We start from the raw sequence: 19,307 nt of genomic DNA, 5'->3' as shown, positions 1-19,307 counted from the left end.
GACGGGGAAAGTAGATCATATAGTTTTTACGTGCTGGGCAACCAATTACTATTGTTGCGTTGAAAGATACTTCGTTAGAGGATATGTATCAGATGGGGCAAGTGCGGTTTTTTGGACAGTTGATGGTAGCGAAAGTTGGGAGTAGATATTTGAATGAGGGACCCAAGGCTTCCATTACGTTGACGACGGGGTCGACGGCGGATAAGCCGGCGGTGGGATGGAGTGTGTTTTCAAGTTATGCGGCGGGGTTGCATGGGATGGCTAGGGCGTTGGCGGTGGAATTGGCACCTGTGAGGGTTAATGTTGTGAGTCCGGGTCCGGTGAAGACGGAATTGTGGGAGGGATTTGGGGAGGAGCTGAAAACGGCGATTTTTGAGGAGATGGAAAAGAAGCTTTTGACGAGGCATGTTGCGTTGCCGGAAGAGATTGCAGAGTCGTATTTGTGGTTGATGAAGGATAGTAGTGTGACGGGAACGGTTGTGAGATCGGATTCTGGTTCGCTGCTTGTGTAGATGTATGAATTTAGCTTTCGGATATAGGAATAGAGCAATATGAGTGTCGAGAGTGAATGAAGATTATTTACTCCCGAGTTCATTCTCTATAAACTAATAATATGTCTCCATCAAGAAACACTAGATGAAACAGTAAAATTAATAGGATTAGCTCTCAACCCAGCTCCTTCACATGTTTGTCCGTTATCATAGCACTTGCTGTGGAAGGATTTGACTAGCATTGCATCTAATTGCATTAGTATGTTTAGTTCCACTCCCCAAAAGGCTAACCCGCGGCTCAGCGACTTTTCGAAAGTTGAGAGCTCAAGTCCCGAAGTTGTGGATTGGCCATGAGCTAGTGCTTTCACAAGTTGATCTTGAAGGAAAGTTATCCACTAAACCACCTTCTTGAGCTTTTACATTACTCTATCTGCTGAGATGACAGATATATCTTCTAGGCCTTGCCCTTCGCCTTTCTACTACAAAGCTAATCACAACCAGATTGATGCCCGGTAGAGGCTACGAGCCACTAAAATTGTGTAAATTGGATATATTCTCCCGTAGCACAGTATTGATACTCACTTCAGAAAAGCGTCGCGTAATATTTGTAAGAAAGAAGCTTTAAGAGGGTTCTAGATCGTCTTGAGTACTGGAATCGAAATATCTACTTCCTTCAAGCTTCCTTGTTGTTTTGGCCGATCTGACACCTTCAAGGACTGGTTCAGAGGTAAGAATGCATCTTAACTTTGTGTTATCGTTCTACATAAACGCTGAATTTTTCGAGAGTTGGTAATCCTTGATCGAGATATTCGTACGATAGAAAGAAACTTTCATCAGTTACCCCTTAAGTTGAGCGTCCTACTGGGGAACCTGTGATGTTGTTCGCAAAGAGAATTCCAGCAAGAATCGCTTGAAAGACAGGTAGAATGCTCGACGTGGAATCTGCACCAATCTTAATATCACGGTCAGCTGTGTATGCGTTAGGAGAACTGAGCGTAAACTCAATTGTCTTACTTCCAATGAAACACTAAAACAACTTAGCGAATGTGAGTTTTGCAAGCCAATTTAATGGCAGAAACATGCTATACTTCTAGACCATCGTTCCTTTTTGCCAGATCTTTGCATAGAAATTAGATATGAGCTCATAGGTGCATGGCTTGGTACTCTATCTGTTTCCCCGACATTTATTATCTGGAGGAGAGTACCCGTGAGAGCAACTAGAGAAACAACAATCCCGAGAAGTCTGCGAGCTGGAACCAGCAAACATGTAAGAACTGACGCATCACCAAACTACTCACTGCCAATCATCTTGCCCGGCTCTTCCATCAAGCTCGACTAACATTTAGGCCGACATGATCGCTTTTGTAAACTTCGCGTGAGAAGACGGAAACTATTCCTATACTGCGGCCATGCTCGTACACAAAGGTCCTGCGACTCGAGAAGGGAATGGAATGGCATCTTGCCGTTGTAATATTGCTCTCAGTATCAAATCTGTACATTGGCATTTATCCTAGACAATTTGTATATAAACTTTCAATATATATACATATATGTATACACATACACACAATATGTACTTTGGATGATGCAGCGGTTGTTATCCATTTCGCGACAGGAGAACCACATGGATTACCAGGATAACTTTACCACCCCACAAACTGATCAACTCAGCCGCCCCACAAATCTTTGGTTCCAGATCTTGGCATTACACTGCCTTTAGCAAGAGAATGTCTCGTCAACAGTCTTACATATATTGACATTTCATATTGATTCGCTGTGAAGCCTTCCATCATGATTGTCAAAATATACGACCTCGATAAACTGTTCGCAGGAAAGATAGTAAATCCACTTCAACATGTCGAGGATGGGACGACAGCAATCGCAAGCATGCGGACCAAATTCCGGCCCGCACCAAAAGCCAGGACGGTTCTCACTCTGGCCCGGGAGAAGAGCAACTACCACAATTACCACAAGAGAAGAACCGGCTACAGCTAGTAGCTCTGGCTTGATGATTGATGTATATTCTCAAAATATTCCTATAGACAACAAGTTCATTTTGTTAACATCGTTGTAGCCCCCTCATAGCGATCTGATCGTCAGCTCTCCCGTTTCTCCCCCGGAAATCGAATCGACCAAATTCAATTTGTCGCAAGATCTCTTCATCGGCGCGTTGCACGATCCTAATTATATACAATTGCATGAAAATGTGAGAAGGCTGCGCAGAGCGCCGGCGGGACCGGAACCTAAAAATGTAGATGCCACTTGGGAAATTTACAAAAGGCAAAGAGAGGAATCTCTAAACCATTGTCGAAAATTGATTGAAAAATCGCGTAAGTTCTTTGTTTATTATAAAATCTATTCACGATATTGTCATATTATTTCATGGAACTGAAACGTATGACGACTCTAGAGGAGCATCATGCGCGGAATCCATCATTGGAATCCAACATAGGTCCGTTGGATACGCGATTATCTCTCAGCAACGGGTCAGGCAATGATGCATCTTTACCATTCCAGATCAATAGTCAGTGGCTATCAGCTATTCGCGATTATAAAGCCTTCCAGGAAACACTTCTCAACACCCTTCATACTTCTCTTGTGGTGACATACACTGCTTATGAGCCGGATGCATCTCAACGTCAGCTTGAGATTTTCTTAGCAGATAAAGAGCATCGCAAAAGTGTTATCACAAAATGGCGAGACACCAGTATCCGTCGAGTGAGGTCGGAAAAGCCAGAATTCTTCGAAAAATACAAGATACGATCTTTGAACTTCGACAAGCTGAAGCATGATATCGAAGAATCTGAAAGCTTATTCGAGAGAGGTCATACACCAAATAGAGTCGTTCGTGAATCTGTCATCTATAACAATGGGGACACAATCTTAGAGTTTGCAAACCGCCCTTCCAATAGTCTTCCGATCATCAGATTTCGTGTGTCATCCCATTTTTTGAGCCCAGACGATGTGTCGCCCTTATTCTTTCACATGCTCTCTCCTGGTCCTAACATCCCGGTGAATATGATGAATGATCTGCCCAAAGCGCCGTCCAGGATTGTTGGAAAGGACGGAAAAGACGGAAATGGAGTAAATGTCTATCGCATGCCACAGATGGAGCCCAACAACCACGAGGCTCTGGCTCTCCTGCTTCATGCTATCCATGGACACACCGACAGGCTTCCAAAGGACGATATTAATTTTCCATTGTTTGTTAGTATCGCAGATGTATGCCTGAGATACAGGTGTACATCCCCGGTGGAGTTACAAGTGGAGTATCGATGGCTACCTCAATGGGAATCCCGAGCGGCCGAGAGCAATCCTGAAGAACTCCTCCTTATTGCGTACACATTTGGCGCAAGAGATCTGTTTACACGTATTTCTCGAAGCATTATCCTTAACTCGAAAGACGATGGTGATACTCAAGGTACAAAACTTTGGCCACAGGTTATCAAGGATACGATTAGAGCGCGAAGGGCTATATACATGGAACAAATCCTCGATTATTGTGCAAGCTTCGTAAATGAGTACCTTCAAAGGCCACAACAAAACGCGGAGAGATCAGTTCATGTAGGATCACTTGAACTGTCCACCGTTCGATGCCCAAGAGGATCTCATACCTGCGATGCCACTAACCTTGGCTGGCTTATGCTGGTTTATAACGAACTGGGGATCTCACCTCTTTCTCCTAAACTATTATCAAAGCGTAGTCTGAAGGAATTGATCGACTGCTTGCGACTGATGCCTAGTCCTCCTCAGACTCATATTGGTGTCTGTGATTTTGCTCCTAACTTTAGGAGCAAAATCAATGACATCTCGAACACCATCATAGGCCTTACGCTTCACGATATCTCCGGCAAACATGGATGGGCATTAAGTAAGGGTAGGGGTCCACAAAATATGGCCTCGGAAGAGATCTTTGAGCTGCCAGCTCAAATCAGTACAAAAGGGTGTATTGTCGAGGCCGAAAAAGCAAAAGAAGTGGCCAGAGACGCCATTAGCCTACGCATTCTGTCACTCCTCGATAATTACGAGGATCTTCATGCAGCGGCAATGATCGATAAGATATTTTACAAGGCCTATATAAAGAATGAAGGGAGGTTACTCCGAAACATAGTAAAGGCCGGGTTGAAAAATGTCTCCTCAGCAGCCGAATCGGAAATTAGCCCAGCAGACAGGACGATACAGGATACTGTAGAGCCTTTGGAAGCCACTGCTGTTGATCTTATCGATGACTCTGAATCTGCAGTGTCTTCCATTTCGGAGAGTGAAGACTTTACTGCCCCTGATGAGGATCCATACGATGTCTCACCACCATTAACACCAACTGACATCTCTGCAATGCCTATACCTACATCCGAAGAAGAGGCTCGAGAGCTCCTCATACGGAACGTTGAAGCTACCAGTCGGGCGTGGGCTACGAGAGATTCGCTGCAGCCTCAAAGAAGGAACGAGGATTCGATTCAAAACGAAAAGTTCCTGGCGGGTGACTTTTCTCATGTAGAGGATAAAGCTTTAATAGAGGAAGAGAGAAAACCGTTACGACTTGAGAGGGATGATGCTATGAACGTCCTGAGACAGTAACATTTCTCGTAGTTTACTCCCAAGGACCTTCAGCATGGTGTTATTGGTCAGGTAATGGGATAACAAATGGAGAATAATAATGATCATGATTATGAGTAACGACCATCGGGAAAGGTAAGAAGGCGTAATATACCCATTTCAAAAATGGTAGGATGTCAAAATCATGTTTCATAGTTTTTAGATATAGTTGGAGATTCTTCAATGGTCATCAAAATATACTCAATGAATTTAAGGGAAGGTCTTCAACTTACTCGATCAAATTCCCGTCTGGGTCTCTACAGTAAACACTTCTCAGCTTGCCTCGGGCACCTGTGCGATTCACAATTCCCTCGTCGGTCTTCTCGGGACTCAAATCTACCATTTCCACACCAGCATCTATTAGACGTCTACGAACATCTTTCACGTCATCATCCGTCAGAAAACATAAATCTGCACTTCCATCTTTTACATTCTGAGCTTTGGGTTCAAATTCCTAATATTTTTAAACCGGTTTAGATTTTAGATGTCATGGAGTGACAGGGTGTATATAAAGGAAAAGTTACCTTTCCAAGCTCATGTAGATTTATTTTCTGTGAACCAAAGACCAAAGAATGGCGCGTTATATCTGGTGTAGCACTTGAGACAAACTGTTCCGACTGCATCCCCAGGTTCGTCTTATACCATTGGGTGCTGCGGGGTATAGAGGCAACTGTTAGGACGAGGTGATCGAGAGATTTGATATGTGCTGCTGGTGCGGAAGCCATTTTTCTAATGTGTTTAAGATAGATAGAATTTAATAGTTTTGGCATGCTTCTTGTGGATATAGAGATTGTAAGCTTAATTGAGATATATCATGATAGAGCACAAGACAAGTACCTGGGTTAACGTTGGCCCCCATTTTTTACCAATCAATAGCCGAGGCACCCCGCGACGGAGATTTCCGTCATCTGCAGGTGAAGCTCAAAAAAAGTTTCAATAAATATCGCCATAGTCATAATATGCATGAAATTCTGCAATGGCTTGTTTATAACTTACAACATGGGCATAATATTGATATAGCCTACTCCTGTCATTACTATTACGGATATTACGAAAACCTATGAAATTTTTACTCTTACAATTATACCATTGACATAATTCAAAATGTCGAATTTGATCAATCGCGTGGGCAGCTCTTCACAAGCGCAATTTACAGCTACTGCGCTTGTGTCTGGTGCGGTGGTAGCAGGTGCAATTTTCAGTTATCAGGCTTTGAGGAGGCAAGAAAAAGTGGAAGATTTGAAGAGCTCAATACCTAGTTTGGGACGAGATCATCATGCTGATTTGGTATGTCGAGATCTTCCGTCTGGAAAGAGAACAAGATTGCATTCAAGTGCTTATGCTGACGAAAGAAGTGAAGCTTACGGATATGGGGATCGCGCCTAAGGGTATGGGCATAAGTAAAGAAGATGAGAGAGGTGCTGCATTGGCGGAGAGAGCGAGAAGAGGGGATTACGATGATGGTACTTTCAATTTTTCAGAGGTACACTAAAGACATGACTAATTTGTGCAGAACTCATTTTAGAACAATTAGCCCGGAATCGAGTATTTTTGAAAGATGATGGACTACAAAAGTTGCGCTCGGCATTTGTCGTTGTGGTTGGTTGTGGAGGCGTTGGATCGCATTGCACGGCAGCTCTTGCGCGTTCAGGAGTTTCGCATATACGTCTCATTGATTTCGACCAAGTTACCCTCTCGTCCCTCAATCGACATGCTGTCGCAACACTCGCAGATGTTGGCACACCGAAAGTAGGATGTTTGAAGAATCGTCTACAACAAATCGCGCCATGGGTAAATTTCGATTTGAGAAATGAACTTTTCCATGCCAAAGCAGCGGACTCTTTACTTGCAGAATGGAACGGTAGAAAGCCGGATTATATTGTGGATGCTATTGATAATATAGATAGTAAGGTGGAATTGCTGGAATATTGTTACAGAAACAACCTACCAGTGATTTCATCCATGGGCGCAGGATGCAAATCCGACCCTACCAGAGTCTTTGTTGGAGATATCTCTGCTAGCACAGATGATCCCCTCTCCCGTTCCACTCGAAGAAGACTTCGTCTATTAGGTATTACATCCGGTATCAACGTGGTATATTCAACAGAAAAGCCCGGACCAGGAAAAGCGCAACTTTTGCCCTTACCTGAGGAGGAATTCAAGAAAGGTTCAGTTGGCGACTTGGGTGTGTTGCCCGATTTCCGCGTTCGAATTTTGCCTGTTTTAGGCACTATGCCCGCTGTCTTCGGATATGTAGTTGCCAATCATTTGATCCTTCAAATCACAGGTTATCCATGCGAATACGTACCCGCGAAAGGTCGAGAAAAGATGTATGATGGAATACTGGCTCAATTGCAAGGCTTTGAAGAAAAACTCGCTCGGGCAACTACCGCAAATGAAGATGCACAAGGATTGAAAGTCCCATTAACATCGGCGGATGTGGGATACATAGTTGAGGAAGTGTATAAGGGAAAGTCAGCACTGAGTGGGATATCAACCAGATTAGCGTTGACGAGATGGAGGAAACCTGAGGAGGGAAGTACACTGGATGCAAGTGTCGAGGGTCAGAAGACGAGTACAGTTAGAGCCAGAGATTTGGTGTGTATGACGAGGGAAGAGGCAACAAAACACGAGAAGCTGGTTTTTAAGGAAGGCAAGAAATTGGAGGAAGTTTATGATAGTGAGACGATAGAGAAGGTCGAGGCGCGGATTAGGGAGGAAATTGGGTATGAGAAGTATAGATGAGAATCGAACTAAAGATTGATAGACCGTAGTGATGCTTTGTATCTCCGCTTACTGTCATTTCCTCGTTGAAGCTTGAGTATATACCAACTCAGTACGAATTAGGCAATCGGTCTGGAAGCCACAGAAGATATAGACGACTATCGAAGCAAAGCTGCTTAATTCTGTTTGAAGCCTAGATTATGCAGAACCGAAATCTCAATTGTATTTCTAGCAAGTGCAGGTTAGCTTATCGCACACAAAACCATGTACGGACCATACTATTTCGGAAGAGGAATAACAGGCCAAACCGGGAAACCAATCAGCAATCCAATTATTCTGTTCAACTTTTAAAAGATTCAAAATATACAAGAGCCACTATTTACTTTATTCGCTCTGATATTTTTATTCATCTTTCAATTTGCTTTTAATTCATAATTGCAATCAAAATATTTGGACACAATTCGTATGGTCAACGTTGACCTTTTTTCCGTGGTTCTTGGCATAGTCATGTCCATTTAATATATCAATAAACAACGCAGAATTTGCAACATGCAGCCATAGAATGAAGGAATTGAGCTAATTTTTACCTTTCAATACCAAGAACGATCCTGAATTTAAACAAAGTTGTATGCATGGTAATTGGTTTGGTTAAGCATCGTTAGTTCGAATACCATAGCTGAAAAGATCTACCTGACAAACTGGTACCGACCCGGAAATTAGATCAAAAGAGCACTTCCCCAGAATCGTCGAATTTTTCTCTCATGGTATCTAATCATAAACATTTTTTCCACGTTTTGCTCCCATTCTCTGGTAGACTAGCTACTTCAGTAATAGTCAGCCCATTTTTGAAATAGTAAGAACCCCCCTGCATTAGTCGGGAAGTGGATAGAATAAGCGAATGTAATCTGCTTTCAGCTTGTTCACATCAATCTAGATGACTATTTTTGCTACCATCGTCCCATGATGGCACGTGCATGAGCATAGACCTTCTGATCTTTTAAGATCTAGATTTTACACAACTCACCCAGGCTCGTGGGAAGAGTCCTTGGTCGCTTTTAGACCCAGGCAAGAGGACGTTAAACTTCTCGGTACCAATAGTTCTTTTAAGCTCAAATTATAGATCTAGAGATATCCACTTCCTTATCTTTTAAGTTTTCTCCCTTAACGTGGATCTAAAAATTCACAGGACACAACAGTGCAAAAAGCTGTTCTTCTCCATTCCCCTGTACGAAGAAAGGTACTTGCTGCTTATGTACCTAAGCTCGACTTCAGAAGGTCTAGCACCAATTAAGGACTCCAACATTTTAAGCTAGTGATCTTGGCAGCAGCACTTAGCATTCAGCCTCAATCTATTTCTTGGTGAATTGAATTTTATCGTTATTTTGAGAAGCATACTATAGGACCATTGTCCCCGGACATGTCCGAATGCGGGAGCTCCTTTGACGTGGCGCAATACAGGAGGTGCAGCTTCGAGAAGTACTTAATTCAATGGCATGCTGTCTTGCAAAGTTTTTCTCAGATTGAGATTTCGACTCCTTAAACCTTCCTTTCATTCCCTAGAGTCATAGAAAACTAATCATCACGATGTTTTCCACGCTCCTTCCATTCGTTGTCCTTGCGACTCCAGTCTTTTCCGTCATTTTGTCAAATGGCACCGCCCCAGCTTTAGCAACTGACGATCAATTGTCATGCACCACATCCTTCGATTCAACAATACCATTAACTGTTATTACATCCGTTGAGACATTGACTTCGACCCAGATCGATACCAGCATAATCACTTTCACTCCTTCCATTTCCTTGACCTTGATGCCTACCACCCTTACAGTGGGAGAATTCACCACAGTTACTGAAACAACAACAATTTCTCAAGTTACCGACACTTTTAGCAGTATATCAACTATCCTCGATACAGTTGTTATCACAAGTACTGTTGTTGGAACCCAGACTGATATCGTCACTGCGACAGTTACTGGAAGTCCATCAACCGTTTCCATTGCAGCTGCGAATGGCTTTACACCGGTTGCTTCATCCAACGTTGCTCCAGTCAAGCGTGACGAATGTGGACCTGCTCGGCCTCCTCAGGAACCAGTGACTATCACAGTCACTGTGACATCTACCCTTACTTATGAAAAGGATACATACTATACTGTGACTAAGCCAGGCCAGTTGAATAACCAAGAGCCAACCACCTTGAAGTCCTTCACGAAAACTACCTCAACTTTTCAATATAGTTCAAAGAATGAAGAACAAAGTACAGGAAATCGAGGACCAGTCCCATCTTCATCTTTCTCTAGACATTATTACTACAACACAACATCTCAGTACATTGCTGGCTCCGGATCTGCACCAACAATCATCAAAACAATTGGCACAGCTATCAGTGGCAACATCAGCCCAATTCAAAACGCAACTACTTCAATCTATGTACCAAATGGTATCACAACTTCCAGTAGAGTTAGCCTTACTCCTATAATCAGCGCAAACTCAACTATTAGTTCTGGCACTGCATATAGCAGTTCGATACCCACATCCACAATCCCCATCCCTGAAATCAGCACATCCTACCCAGCGTTCATTGGATGCACATCGACAATAAAAATCGAATCCACTACCACAATCACCGAAACAGCATCCTCAACAATCACCAACCTCGCCACTCCCTATATCACGGAAACCTCCACCTCCACGATCACCACCACCACAAGCGTAATGCTTGCTGACGCCTCCACAACCCTAATCTCCACCCTCATCTCCACAATCTCCAGCACCATCGCCGCAACCTCCATCACCACCATAACCAGCACCCAAACCGTCAGCGAAATCTCCGGCGCAACCCCCACTGTCTACGCCGCCTGCGCCCCCAACAACGTCATCTCATCCTTCAACGGTCAATCCATCAGTCAAAACCGCTTTCTCAATAATGTCCTCGCGGCCACTACTGCTGCCTCAGCATATGATTGTTGCGTGGCTTGTCAGAAGAATGCATCAGGTTGTGCTGGATCGTTATATTTACCCGGGGGTGCTTGTTATTTGTCTTCTAGTGATGGGAAATGTGATGGGAGTGTTGTGGCGAATTATTTCTATACCTCTGCCGGGACTAGTGCTAATGCGTTTTCGGTTTCTAATGGGCCGTGTGGTCAGCAGCAGTATCATGCGATGGGGTAGTTGGTTTTGGGTGAGATGATATGTTTATGTGTAAGTACCTAAGGGATGGTATTTATATTTATGTATTTGATTAGGAATGATTTATTAGTATAGCATAGTATAGGATAGTATAGAATTTGTAAATGTATAATGATTAATACACCGCGGATGAGTTTTTATATTTGTATAGATGTCTAGATTGACCACTGCTTGAAGGATATCGCGCTTATTAACACGCTGCAAATGTATTCACAATCAAATACTCTACTTTCGGACCACATTTGTATTGGATCACTCTGTCACGATTCATTAATTCACGTGACCTCGAGGACCTTTTGGACCTTAGGGTCCCAGAGGTCCTCAAAAGATGAAATAGGGTATATAAACATTCATTTAGTCTCGTAGTTAAGGAGCTTCGTGCTCAACTTAATTATCAATTAGTTTACCTACATTCTACTTGATGAAGTAACGAATTCACTTCCAAGTGAATACCAGTGATAAAGCCTTATGTTACGAGGTTTGCCGTCTAGATCATGTGGAAGTGCTCTAGGCTCTCGAGGTGGTTTATAACTAGGTGTCAAGCAGGGACTTAAGTAATGACAATAATGAAATGCAATTTGTAACTAATAGTAGAATATACTAAATGATTGATCTTGAACACGAAGCTCTATACAAAGGAAATCCATCTTGATTATATAGTCCTTTATGCTTCCATGATTACTAGTGATCCTTCATGATCATTAATGATCATCTATATCGTGATCCTTAGTGATCCTTAATGATCACCAGTGATCACCTATACCGTGATCCTTAGTGATCCTTAATGATCATCAATGATCACCTATACCGTGATCCTTAGTGATCCTTAATGATCACTATTGATCATTTGTGATCACGTGCCTTGGTAGTTGTGTAGCCCGTCGTAACACCTTAACCCACAACTATTAACCAGACGAAACCTCAGGCAGCCGCTGCCCCCAGTACAGTATCGTTACACACTCTTTTATATCAAAAATTGTAGTTTTTATTTATTTATAATTTTATAAGAGATTGATTAATTAATTAACTAAAATTTAAAATAAAATTTGTGACGGAAATCCCTGCTTTCCTCCCACCTTTATTATATAAGAAACCTCAGGTACATTAACCATGTCCACACATGATACGATTACTCGAGATTAGTATGCGATTTAGGTGACCTGAGGATCAGATCCGGACAAGTACTAGGTATCAATGGTTATCGGTAAAGTAAGATCATTGGAGGAATAAATATGACTTCTTTTTGCCTAGCCATTGCGGCTAGGCCATTCATTTGTGTATATATAGAGTAGCTATCCCCATCTACAGGTGCTCTTCACCTGTAGATTCTAAGTTAAATACAATTGCTGGTCTATAAACACCCTTTTGGTCACAAAATTCTTTATATAGACATTTATAATTTTCATAATTTTCAAAATTATATTTTTTTATTAAGATTTATAAATTGAATTTGTTATTAATATAAAACATAAATGAATTTGAAAAATCTTTAAAATCTTAATAACTTTTTAATAAAATTATTTAAAATAAATTATATATATATATAAATTTTCAAATAAAACTTAATAAAATAAAATGAATCTCTTTAAAAAAGTATTTTATAAAAGATCTTTTAATTAAAATTGTTACTGTGACGCCTCACACCTTCGGGTCACGTGGCATGCCCCGTTTGTATTTAATCACAGGAAAACTCGCTACTCTTGTTGGGATGCGAAGACTCAACACCTGTACGCGGTGCATCCTACGAACCTCCAGCTCTCTTATGAGAGTCTGCAGAGCTAAGTTTGAGTTATTTGATGGAGTCGTGGTAATTGGAAGAGGAAGAGGCGCCCGATCACGACGTTTTTACCCGTTTGCGGTTTTTTGACAGTTGCATTATCGAAATGCGCTCTCTACAACACTACCTTTATTACGAAACAGAGGACAACACCATCATCTACGACAATACGCCACGAAATCATCTCACTTCTTAAAAGTGAGACTCCTCTGGAACATATAGTACAACTCGACATCTTTGACGCGTATATGTTATATACTGTATACCTCCCATGATCGACACGACTGAAACGACAACAATTTATATACCTTCCATACGGGAACACCGGAGGAGTACTGTTGAAGGACCTGAGCTGATGACGAAACTTACTCTGCTCTCATTCAGCGGAGGTATGCTACTTACGGAATCGGGACACCCGTACAAGCCACTACCTGTGCATGCTATAGTTACGCTATATGAGGATTGGTGCTCCTTCATAAGCTTTCTATTGGCAGGATGATCAGAATGAGGACGAGGCAATCCTGACGGTGGGCGATTACAGTACGTTCTGGTATATAAGGAGTAATTGGATTGATGGTATTGGGAAGGGGATCAGGGATGAAGGGTTTTCGAGTACAATGTTTTAATAGTATGAGGGGAAGGGAGAGAGATCAAGAGCCAGTGATCTAGTGGACGAGGATGACCACAATTACAACCCCAAAAGGCCTACCGGCCCAAACCCCCCCTGCGAAGGCAATCATGTAAATCCTGCCCTAGCCCCCTTTAAATTGTATATAAATACTCCCCCTAGCTAGCTAGTAAACCACTCAGAGGCTTCTCCTCTGAGCGTCATTTGTCCAAAACTGGAATAGATGGCTAAGGTTATCACGCGCCAAGGCGCGTGGGCCTACGGCCTATGACGATAAACACAATCAATCAATCAATCAATCGCTACTCTTGTTTTCCTTCTTCTTTTCTCCTTAGCTTAGTATTTTCTAATACAAGATACTCTACCCAGTATTCTTGAGTGTGACAGTTACGAGGTAGCAACTGATCTGTCCATACGAGCTCGGTGTTACGACGGGCTACACAACTACCAAGGCACGTGATCACAAATGATCAGTAGTGATCATTAAGGATCACTAAGGATCACGATATAGATGATCACTAATGATCAGTAGTAATCATTAAGAATCACTAAGGATCACGGTATAGGTGATCACTAATGATCAGTAGTAATCATTAAGAATCACTAAGGATCACGGTATAGGTGATCACTGGTGATCATTAAGGATCACTAAGGATCACGATATAGATGATCACTAATGATCATAAAGGATCATTAATAATCATAGAAGTATGAAGGACTATATAATCAAGATGGATTTCCTTTGTATAAAGCTTCGTGCTCAAAATTAATCATTTAGTATATCCTATTATTAGTTACGAATTATATATCATTATTGTCATTACTTAAGTCCCTGCTTGACGCCTAGTTGTAAACCACCTCGAGAGCCTAGAGCACTTCCACGTGATCTAGACGGCAAACCTCGTAACATAAAAATGTAAAATGTAAAAATGTAAGAATGAATAAGGCGTTATTTAAACCACTTATTTCAAAGGTATCTCACATGCAACTCACAGGAAATATATTCCTAGCCGACGACAAATCTACCACATACGACCATAGACTGAAGAGAATTGGGCATCCCGTCCGCTCTGCCATACACAAGCTTCAGATCGGTGGATTAGTAGTTGGGTGGGTGACCACCAGCGAATCCCCACTGTTGTATGTTTTCTTCATATTTTTGTTTTGGACTTTTTTCTCTTTTGGTGTATACATGGTTATATGGTCTAGGTAGGGAGGGACATGGAAGCGAAAGCTTTCCGAAGAGAATTGTCTTAACCTTAATTACCTACCGAGAATGTGGTATGCATGCGAGGAATTTATTGGTAGGATCTCCTCCTCTTAGATTATGGGAGACACCCGGGGTAAAAGACGTGACTTTTGTGCAATTTGAAGGACTAACAAATATAAGCCGATAAAAGAAGTTGTAATCACCAATTCAAGTCCTTGAGATATAAAACTTCGTAGCGTCTGGACGAAATTTTTCAAATATCTGCGTACGTAGCTGATCATCTCACGAGCTAAACGATATATATCATGATTTAAATATTCTGGATATCCAAGTCTCGATCAGATTGACAGATAGCCGTACGAGTGGTTCTGGTTTTGAGTGATTTTGAGATATCAGACGTGAGGTGAGATTCCACATCTGCATCAACATTGATATCTTTGGATCATGGGGAAAAGTAGGTTCTACCTGGAATTGACGGTATATATTATAACCGTATCACTTCGTACGAGGAAGGGTAAAACGTCTGGTAGATTATATATATACCTTTGATTTAAATTCTTCAGGTGTTTGAAATATAATACTTGGCGATTGCTCCCTAATACGGGACAAGATGGTGTTATATATTGGCGATCTCGCCGAGATTGTGGCACTTGCCTACTAGGGTACATGTGGACTTCTGAAGGTCTCACCCTCATGCTGGGGGAAAAGCATAAAGATACATGATGTACAACCTTATCTTGAGGTAAATATATTTTATATTCATGAGTAACTGTTCATTATTTATTTGTTCCATATTTAACATATTTAACTCCCAAGAACCGGTTAGTCTGCTAGGTAGTATAGACAGGAAAATAATATAGGCAAATACAATAATAGATATATAACCATCTATATGCTCATTTCAACTAAGAAAGGAGTTCTTTAATATCCTCAATTCGCTGTAATTTCTTTTCCTCATCACTCATCATACCCAGCGAACTTGCACTATTCGGAAACCATTAGCATCGCATTTTCATTTTTCAGGCACAAAAAAGGAAAGGGAGAAGGAAAGGAAGAAAAAACCGAAAAACTCACATAAACTTTTTCCTCTCCTGTACCCTCAACATCCGTTCCTCTACACTACCCTTAACAATAAACCTCTTAACGAGCACCTCATCTACTTGACCCATTCGATGAACACGATCAATAGCCTGCGCCTCAACCGCAAAACTCCACCACGGATCCATCATAAAAACTCTCTTCGCCATCGTCAAATTAAGACCCACACCGCCCGCTCTCAAACTAAGGAGTAGTACTACACCTTTCTCACTATTTTTGAATTGTGTAAGAACTGCTGCTCGAGCTTTTTGGGCCATGGATCCATCGAGACGGAGGAAAGGGATCGAGGAACGAGTTAGAGCAGGTTCGATTAGAGAGAGAAAGGAAGTGAATTGGCTGAAGACGACGGATTTTGTCGATGGAGATTCCTTGCGGAGAGTTTTGAGGTTGGTTAAGAGAGCTGCAATTTTAGTGGATCCGTTTGAACCGATTCGCTGGAGACTTATTTTTGGTTTTCCGTTTTTGCTTTCCGGATGACCTTCATCTTTTACTGCTTCGAATATATCATGTGAGTTGAGGAGTTCACGACAGCTAAAACAGCGAGGCGATTCGCCTTTGTCGGTTTGATGTTTGATGTAATCTAGTAAACATTTCTTACAAGCTGAATGCCAGCATCCTGTAACAGTTTGTTCGATCATTGGTTCTTCGGAGCAGATGGGACATTCGTTTTCGGCTTCATCGCGAATTTGTTCGAGGACGTGGGCGCCGAAGATGTTGGTATCGACAGCTTCTTCGTTGAGCTTGAACCGCTCGATGAGGTTTTGAAGATCCATGTCGTCTGAGAGACCACTTGCAGCGTCTGCCGCTTCAGCGGCATCTTCTTCATCGGCTACTAAGGTTTGGTTGCGGGTTAAAATTGGATGACAACATGATTGGCGAAGTCTGAGGATTTGGGCGAATATACTGGTATAGGCTTTGAGAACTGTGCCTGCTTCGATATTGGCTGAAAAAGTGCGCTTTGCTCTTGTGAAGATGTGATCATACACTTCGCGTTCGGCTTCTGATAGCTCGATTTCGACGATATCGATAGTCTTCTTTGGTAGAGGAACTAAGGCTTCACCGCTTGGTGTTTTCATGTCTTTTGTTCGACGGAGTACCAACGGTTCAAGGACTGTCTGGACGACATCCAGGGCACGCATAAACTCTTTGGATTCAAAGGGTATTGTGATAAATGTTTTCCAAAAGGAGAAATTACTCCAAGGTTCTACTCTTAGGAATCGGACCAAGCTGAAAAGATCTTCTAATCGATTAACGATAGGTGTACCAGTAAGTGCCCATCGATGCTCGGCGGCAATTTCATAGCCTGGAAAGTTTAGTTAGCATAAAGATTTCTCAAAATATCGATAGCAATAAATAGCGAACATGCTGGGCTAAAAGGCGTGGAAGTTAACTTACATGCTTTCGCAGTTTTGGACTGCCTATTTTTAATATAATGAGCTTCGTCCAAAATCACTCGAAAGAATGAAAGGGAGAATAAACCTCCATGACCGCCTCTATCACCATGTTTAGCAGTAACCTGACTATATTCGGATAAAACAACCCCATAACTCGTAACAACAACATTGGGAGCCGATGCCGCATTAGCCTCACAACAAAGAGCTTGAAGATTTGCAGTTTTATCACTACCATAGTAAACAATGCTCTTCATAGTTCCATCCTTAGAGGCATTTTCGGCTTCACTTTGCCATTGAGCAAGAAGTGACATTGGTGCCACCACAAGAGTTGTGCAAGGAGCTCTTTCTACTGATGATGAATTGGCTGGAAGTCGAGGTAAATTATTCACAGATGTAGCCTTTGAACGTTTCTCGTCGAGCTGAATAGCCACAGCAGACTTATTTGAATGAATAAGACTCATCATCTCGATAGTCTTCCCTAGACCCATTTCATCGGCAAGAATACCTCCAAGGCAATGTTGTTCTTGAAGAGGAAACTCCAAGGAAAGCGCTCCAGAATATGGATTGACATAGAATTTGTCTTGATCAACTACCTGAATAACCTCCTTATCATCCATGTCTTTCGTAGGCCAAGCGTACTCTTCCCACAAAGGATGCATTGAGGCCTCTCTCTTATTGTCTTTCTCATCACGTTCCTTCGCCATCATCCAATATAATGCTTGCTTTTGATACGGCCGTAAATCCATCGCAAAACTTTCTGCCGGCTCAGCCTCAGGAGCATTGAAATCAAGTGATTGAGCCTTGCTGTATAGAGTGTCAAGTTGATCTTGCTCAAGCTCTTTTCCCTCCTCTGTTTCGTCAGATGGAGGAGTCGAGGAACCTGAATCAGGAACCTTCGATTCGTCCTTATCATAATGTTCAGCTGCCTCCGCGACACTAAGAAGTCCCTGACGTTTATGTTTCGCTGTTGCTTCATTCGTTTGCGTGGGAAGCAGGTTGATCTCCTCAAATAATTTTACCAACGCAACCTGGCGTAGCCTTAACTCCTTCTCTTCAGAACTTTCTTTCTCTTCGAAAAAACCAGTAGTTCGATTATCCGGTGCCTGAAAACCGCGATCTTCGAAAGCAGTCCTTAATAATGAGCATCGGAGTTGGAGAAAGACAGTATCGTTGGTACGAATTCTTTCTGGTGCATATACACATGTGCCCTCAAACTTGCATATTCTTTGATCAATTAAGGTAGAAACCCAGTTTGCGGTTTCCCGAGGAAGACGGCCAACTTCAAATCCTTTCGAATCGGTAAAACGTACAATGACATCGACACGCCGTGCTGCTGCACTATTAGGTTTTGGCAATGATTGTGCCACTGATGTTTTGCCTTTCCCTCTTCCGGCCGGTGCTTTAGGTGGTTGTATCTTTTGACGTTCTATCCGTACAACTTCGCCATGCTTGATGAGATTTGTTCCACTCTTTGTAGCCCATCCTCCAACCCCGAAAGCTCCTATATACCGGTATTCTGGCATGATTCTATGCGGTGAGACTGGTCTCGACGAAGCGTTTGACTCTGGAGAGACTGGTTTGGAGCCATTGACAGAACCGCTATTGGCAGACTTCAAAAAGGAACTGACGGTGCTTTTGGTATTCGACGAAGATCGATTGAGTCCCGAAACAACTGTAGACCGTCTCCAAGATCCATCAAAGTACATATTCACAGCCCTCTCTATATCATTTCCAGACGCTTCTCGTAGCCCCTTCAGTTCTTCTAAAGTAACTTTGTCGCCAATGAAGTTTTCGAACGTGTTCTGATCGAATGAATTCTGCGAATCTTCAGCAAGAGTTCTCTCCTCCGCGACTGGATCATCTTGAGGATCTTGTTCTGCGATCTCGTTTGTGGAACTCTCAATTGCTGGAGGCAGCGCGTCGATTTCGTCTGGTACATTTATCGCCTCCTGCCCTTGTGAAAACTCCAATCCCTCAGCTTTTTCTGTGAAGAATCTTCTTCTTTTGGCTGGAGGTCCCTCCATATCTGCAGGTGTATGAGAATGTCAGGTGAATTAAATCAGTCATTTCAAATTGAAAACAGACAAAAGCAAGTGCAACTGAGTAATATTCTACTTGCTGATTTGATAGAAACGCGAAGTCACGCGGTGGACGCGACAAGAAAATAATTTAGAATTGAGTGACGTCGGGATAAGAAGTTAAG

General features: G+C 42.3%; 9 protein-coding genes across 9 annotated transcripts; 7 read left to right on the top strand and 2 right to left on the bottom strand.

Annotated features, from left to right (window-relative positions):
- Nucleotides 1-122: 122 nt before the first annotated feature.
- Nucleotides 123-903, top strand: SS1G_03220 (hypothetical protein; the record flags this gene model as incomplete). The annotated part of the gene is made up of 2 exons (XM_001595082.1): nt 123-495; nt 794-903. The coding sequence occupies 2 exons, from the start codon at nt 123-125 to the stop codon at nt 901-903; spliced, it is 483 nt and encodes a 160-aa protein (XP_001595132.1).
- Nucleotides 904-2,346: 1,443 nt separating this feature from the next.
- On the top strand, nt 2,347-2,675 carry SS1G_03219 (predicted protein; the record flags this gene model as incomplete). The annotated part of the gene is made up of 2 exons (XM_001595081.1): nt 2,347-2,508; nt 2,577-2,675. 2 exons carry the CDS (start codon nt 2,347-2,349, stop codon nt 2,673-2,675), a joined length of 261 nt encoding a protein of 86 aa, XP_001595131.1.
- A 509-nt stretch (nt 2,676-3,184) lies between these two features.
- On the top strand, nt 3,185-3,283 carry SS1G_03218 (hypothetical protein; the record flags this gene model as incomplete). The annotated part of the gene is made up of 1 exon (XM_001595080.1): nt 3,185-3,283. The coding sequence occupies one exon, from the start codon at nt 3,185-3,187 to the stop codon at nt 3,281-3,283; it is 99 nt and encodes a 32-aa protein (XP_001595130.1).
- Nucleotides 3,284-3,599: 316 nt separating this feature from the next.
- On the top strand, nt 3,600-5,069 carry SS1G_03217 (hypothetical protein; the record flags this gene model as incomplete). The annotated part of the gene is made up of 3 exons (XM_001595079.1): nt 3,600-3,694; nt 3,731-4,004; nt 4,245-5,069. The coding sequence occupies 3 exons, from the start codon at nt 3,600-3,602 to the stop codon at nt 5,067-5,069; spliced, it is 1,194 nt and encodes a 397-aa protein (XP_001595129.1).
- A 247-nt stretch (nt 5,070-5,316) lies between these two features.
- On the bottom strand, nt 5,317-5,812 carry SS1G_03216 (hypothetical protein; the record flags this gene model as incomplete). The annotated part of the gene is made up of 2 exons (XM_001595078.1): nt 5,317-5,541; nt 5,612-5,812. The coding sequence occupies 2 exons, from the start codon at nt 5,810-5,812 to the stop codon at nt 5,317-5,319; spliced, it is 426 nt and encodes a 141-aa protein (XP_001595128.1).
- A 379-nt stretch (nt 5,813-6,191) lies between these two features.
- On the top strand, nt 6,192-7,832 carry SS1G_03215 (hypothetical protein; the record flags this gene model as incomplete). The annotated part of the gene is made up of 3 exons (XM_001595077.1): nt 6,192-6,374; nt 6,448-6,550; nt 6,613-7,832. 3 exons carry the CDS (start codon nt 6,192-6,194, stop codon nt 7,830-7,832), a joined length of 1,506 nt encoding a protein of 501 aa, XP_001595127.1.
- Nucleotides 7,833-9,395: 1,563 nt separating this feature from the next.
- SS1G_03214 (predicted protein) lies at nt 9,396-10,979 on the top strand (the record flags this gene model as incomplete). Its single annotated transcript, XM_001595076.1, has 1 exon — nt 9,396-10,979. One exon carries the CDS (start codon nt 9,396-9,398, stop codon nt 10,977-10,979), a length of 1,584 nt encoding a protein of 527 aa, XP_001595126.1.
- Nucleotides 10,980-13,045: 2,066 nt separating this feature from the next.
- On the top strand, nt 13,046-13,273 carry SS1G_03213 (predicted protein; the record flags this gene model as incomplete). Its single annotated transcript, XM_001595075.1, has 1 exon — nt 13,046-13,273. One exon carries the CDS (start codon nt 13,046-13,048, stop codon nt 13,271-13,273), a length of 228 nt encoding a protein of 75 aa, XP_001595125.1.
- Nucleotides 13,274-15,517: 2,244 nt separating this feature from the next.
- On the bottom strand, nt 15,518-19,128 carry SS1G_03212 (hypothetical protein; the record flags this gene model as incomplete). Its single annotated transcript, XM_001595074.1, has 3 exons — nt 15,518-15,596; nt 15,687-17,013; nt 17,106-19,128. 3 exons carry the CDS (start codon nt 19,126-19,128, stop codon nt 15,518-15,520), a joined length of 3,429 nt encoding a protein of 1,142 aa, XP_001595124.1.
- Nucleotides 19,129-19,307: the final 179 nt, after the last annotated feature.

Source organism: Sclerotinia sclerotiorum, genomic scaffold, assembly GCF_000146945.2.
Source record: "Sclerotinia sclerotiorum 1980 UF-70 scaffold_4 genomic scaffold, whole genome shotgun sequence".
Lineage (NCBI taxonomy): Eukaryota > Fungi > Ascomycota > Leotiomycetes > Helotiales > Sclerotiniaceae > Sclerotinia > Sclerotinia sclerotiorum.
Note: the sequence above shows the minus strand (reverse complement) of the source record. Positions and strands in the feature narration are given on the sequence as shown.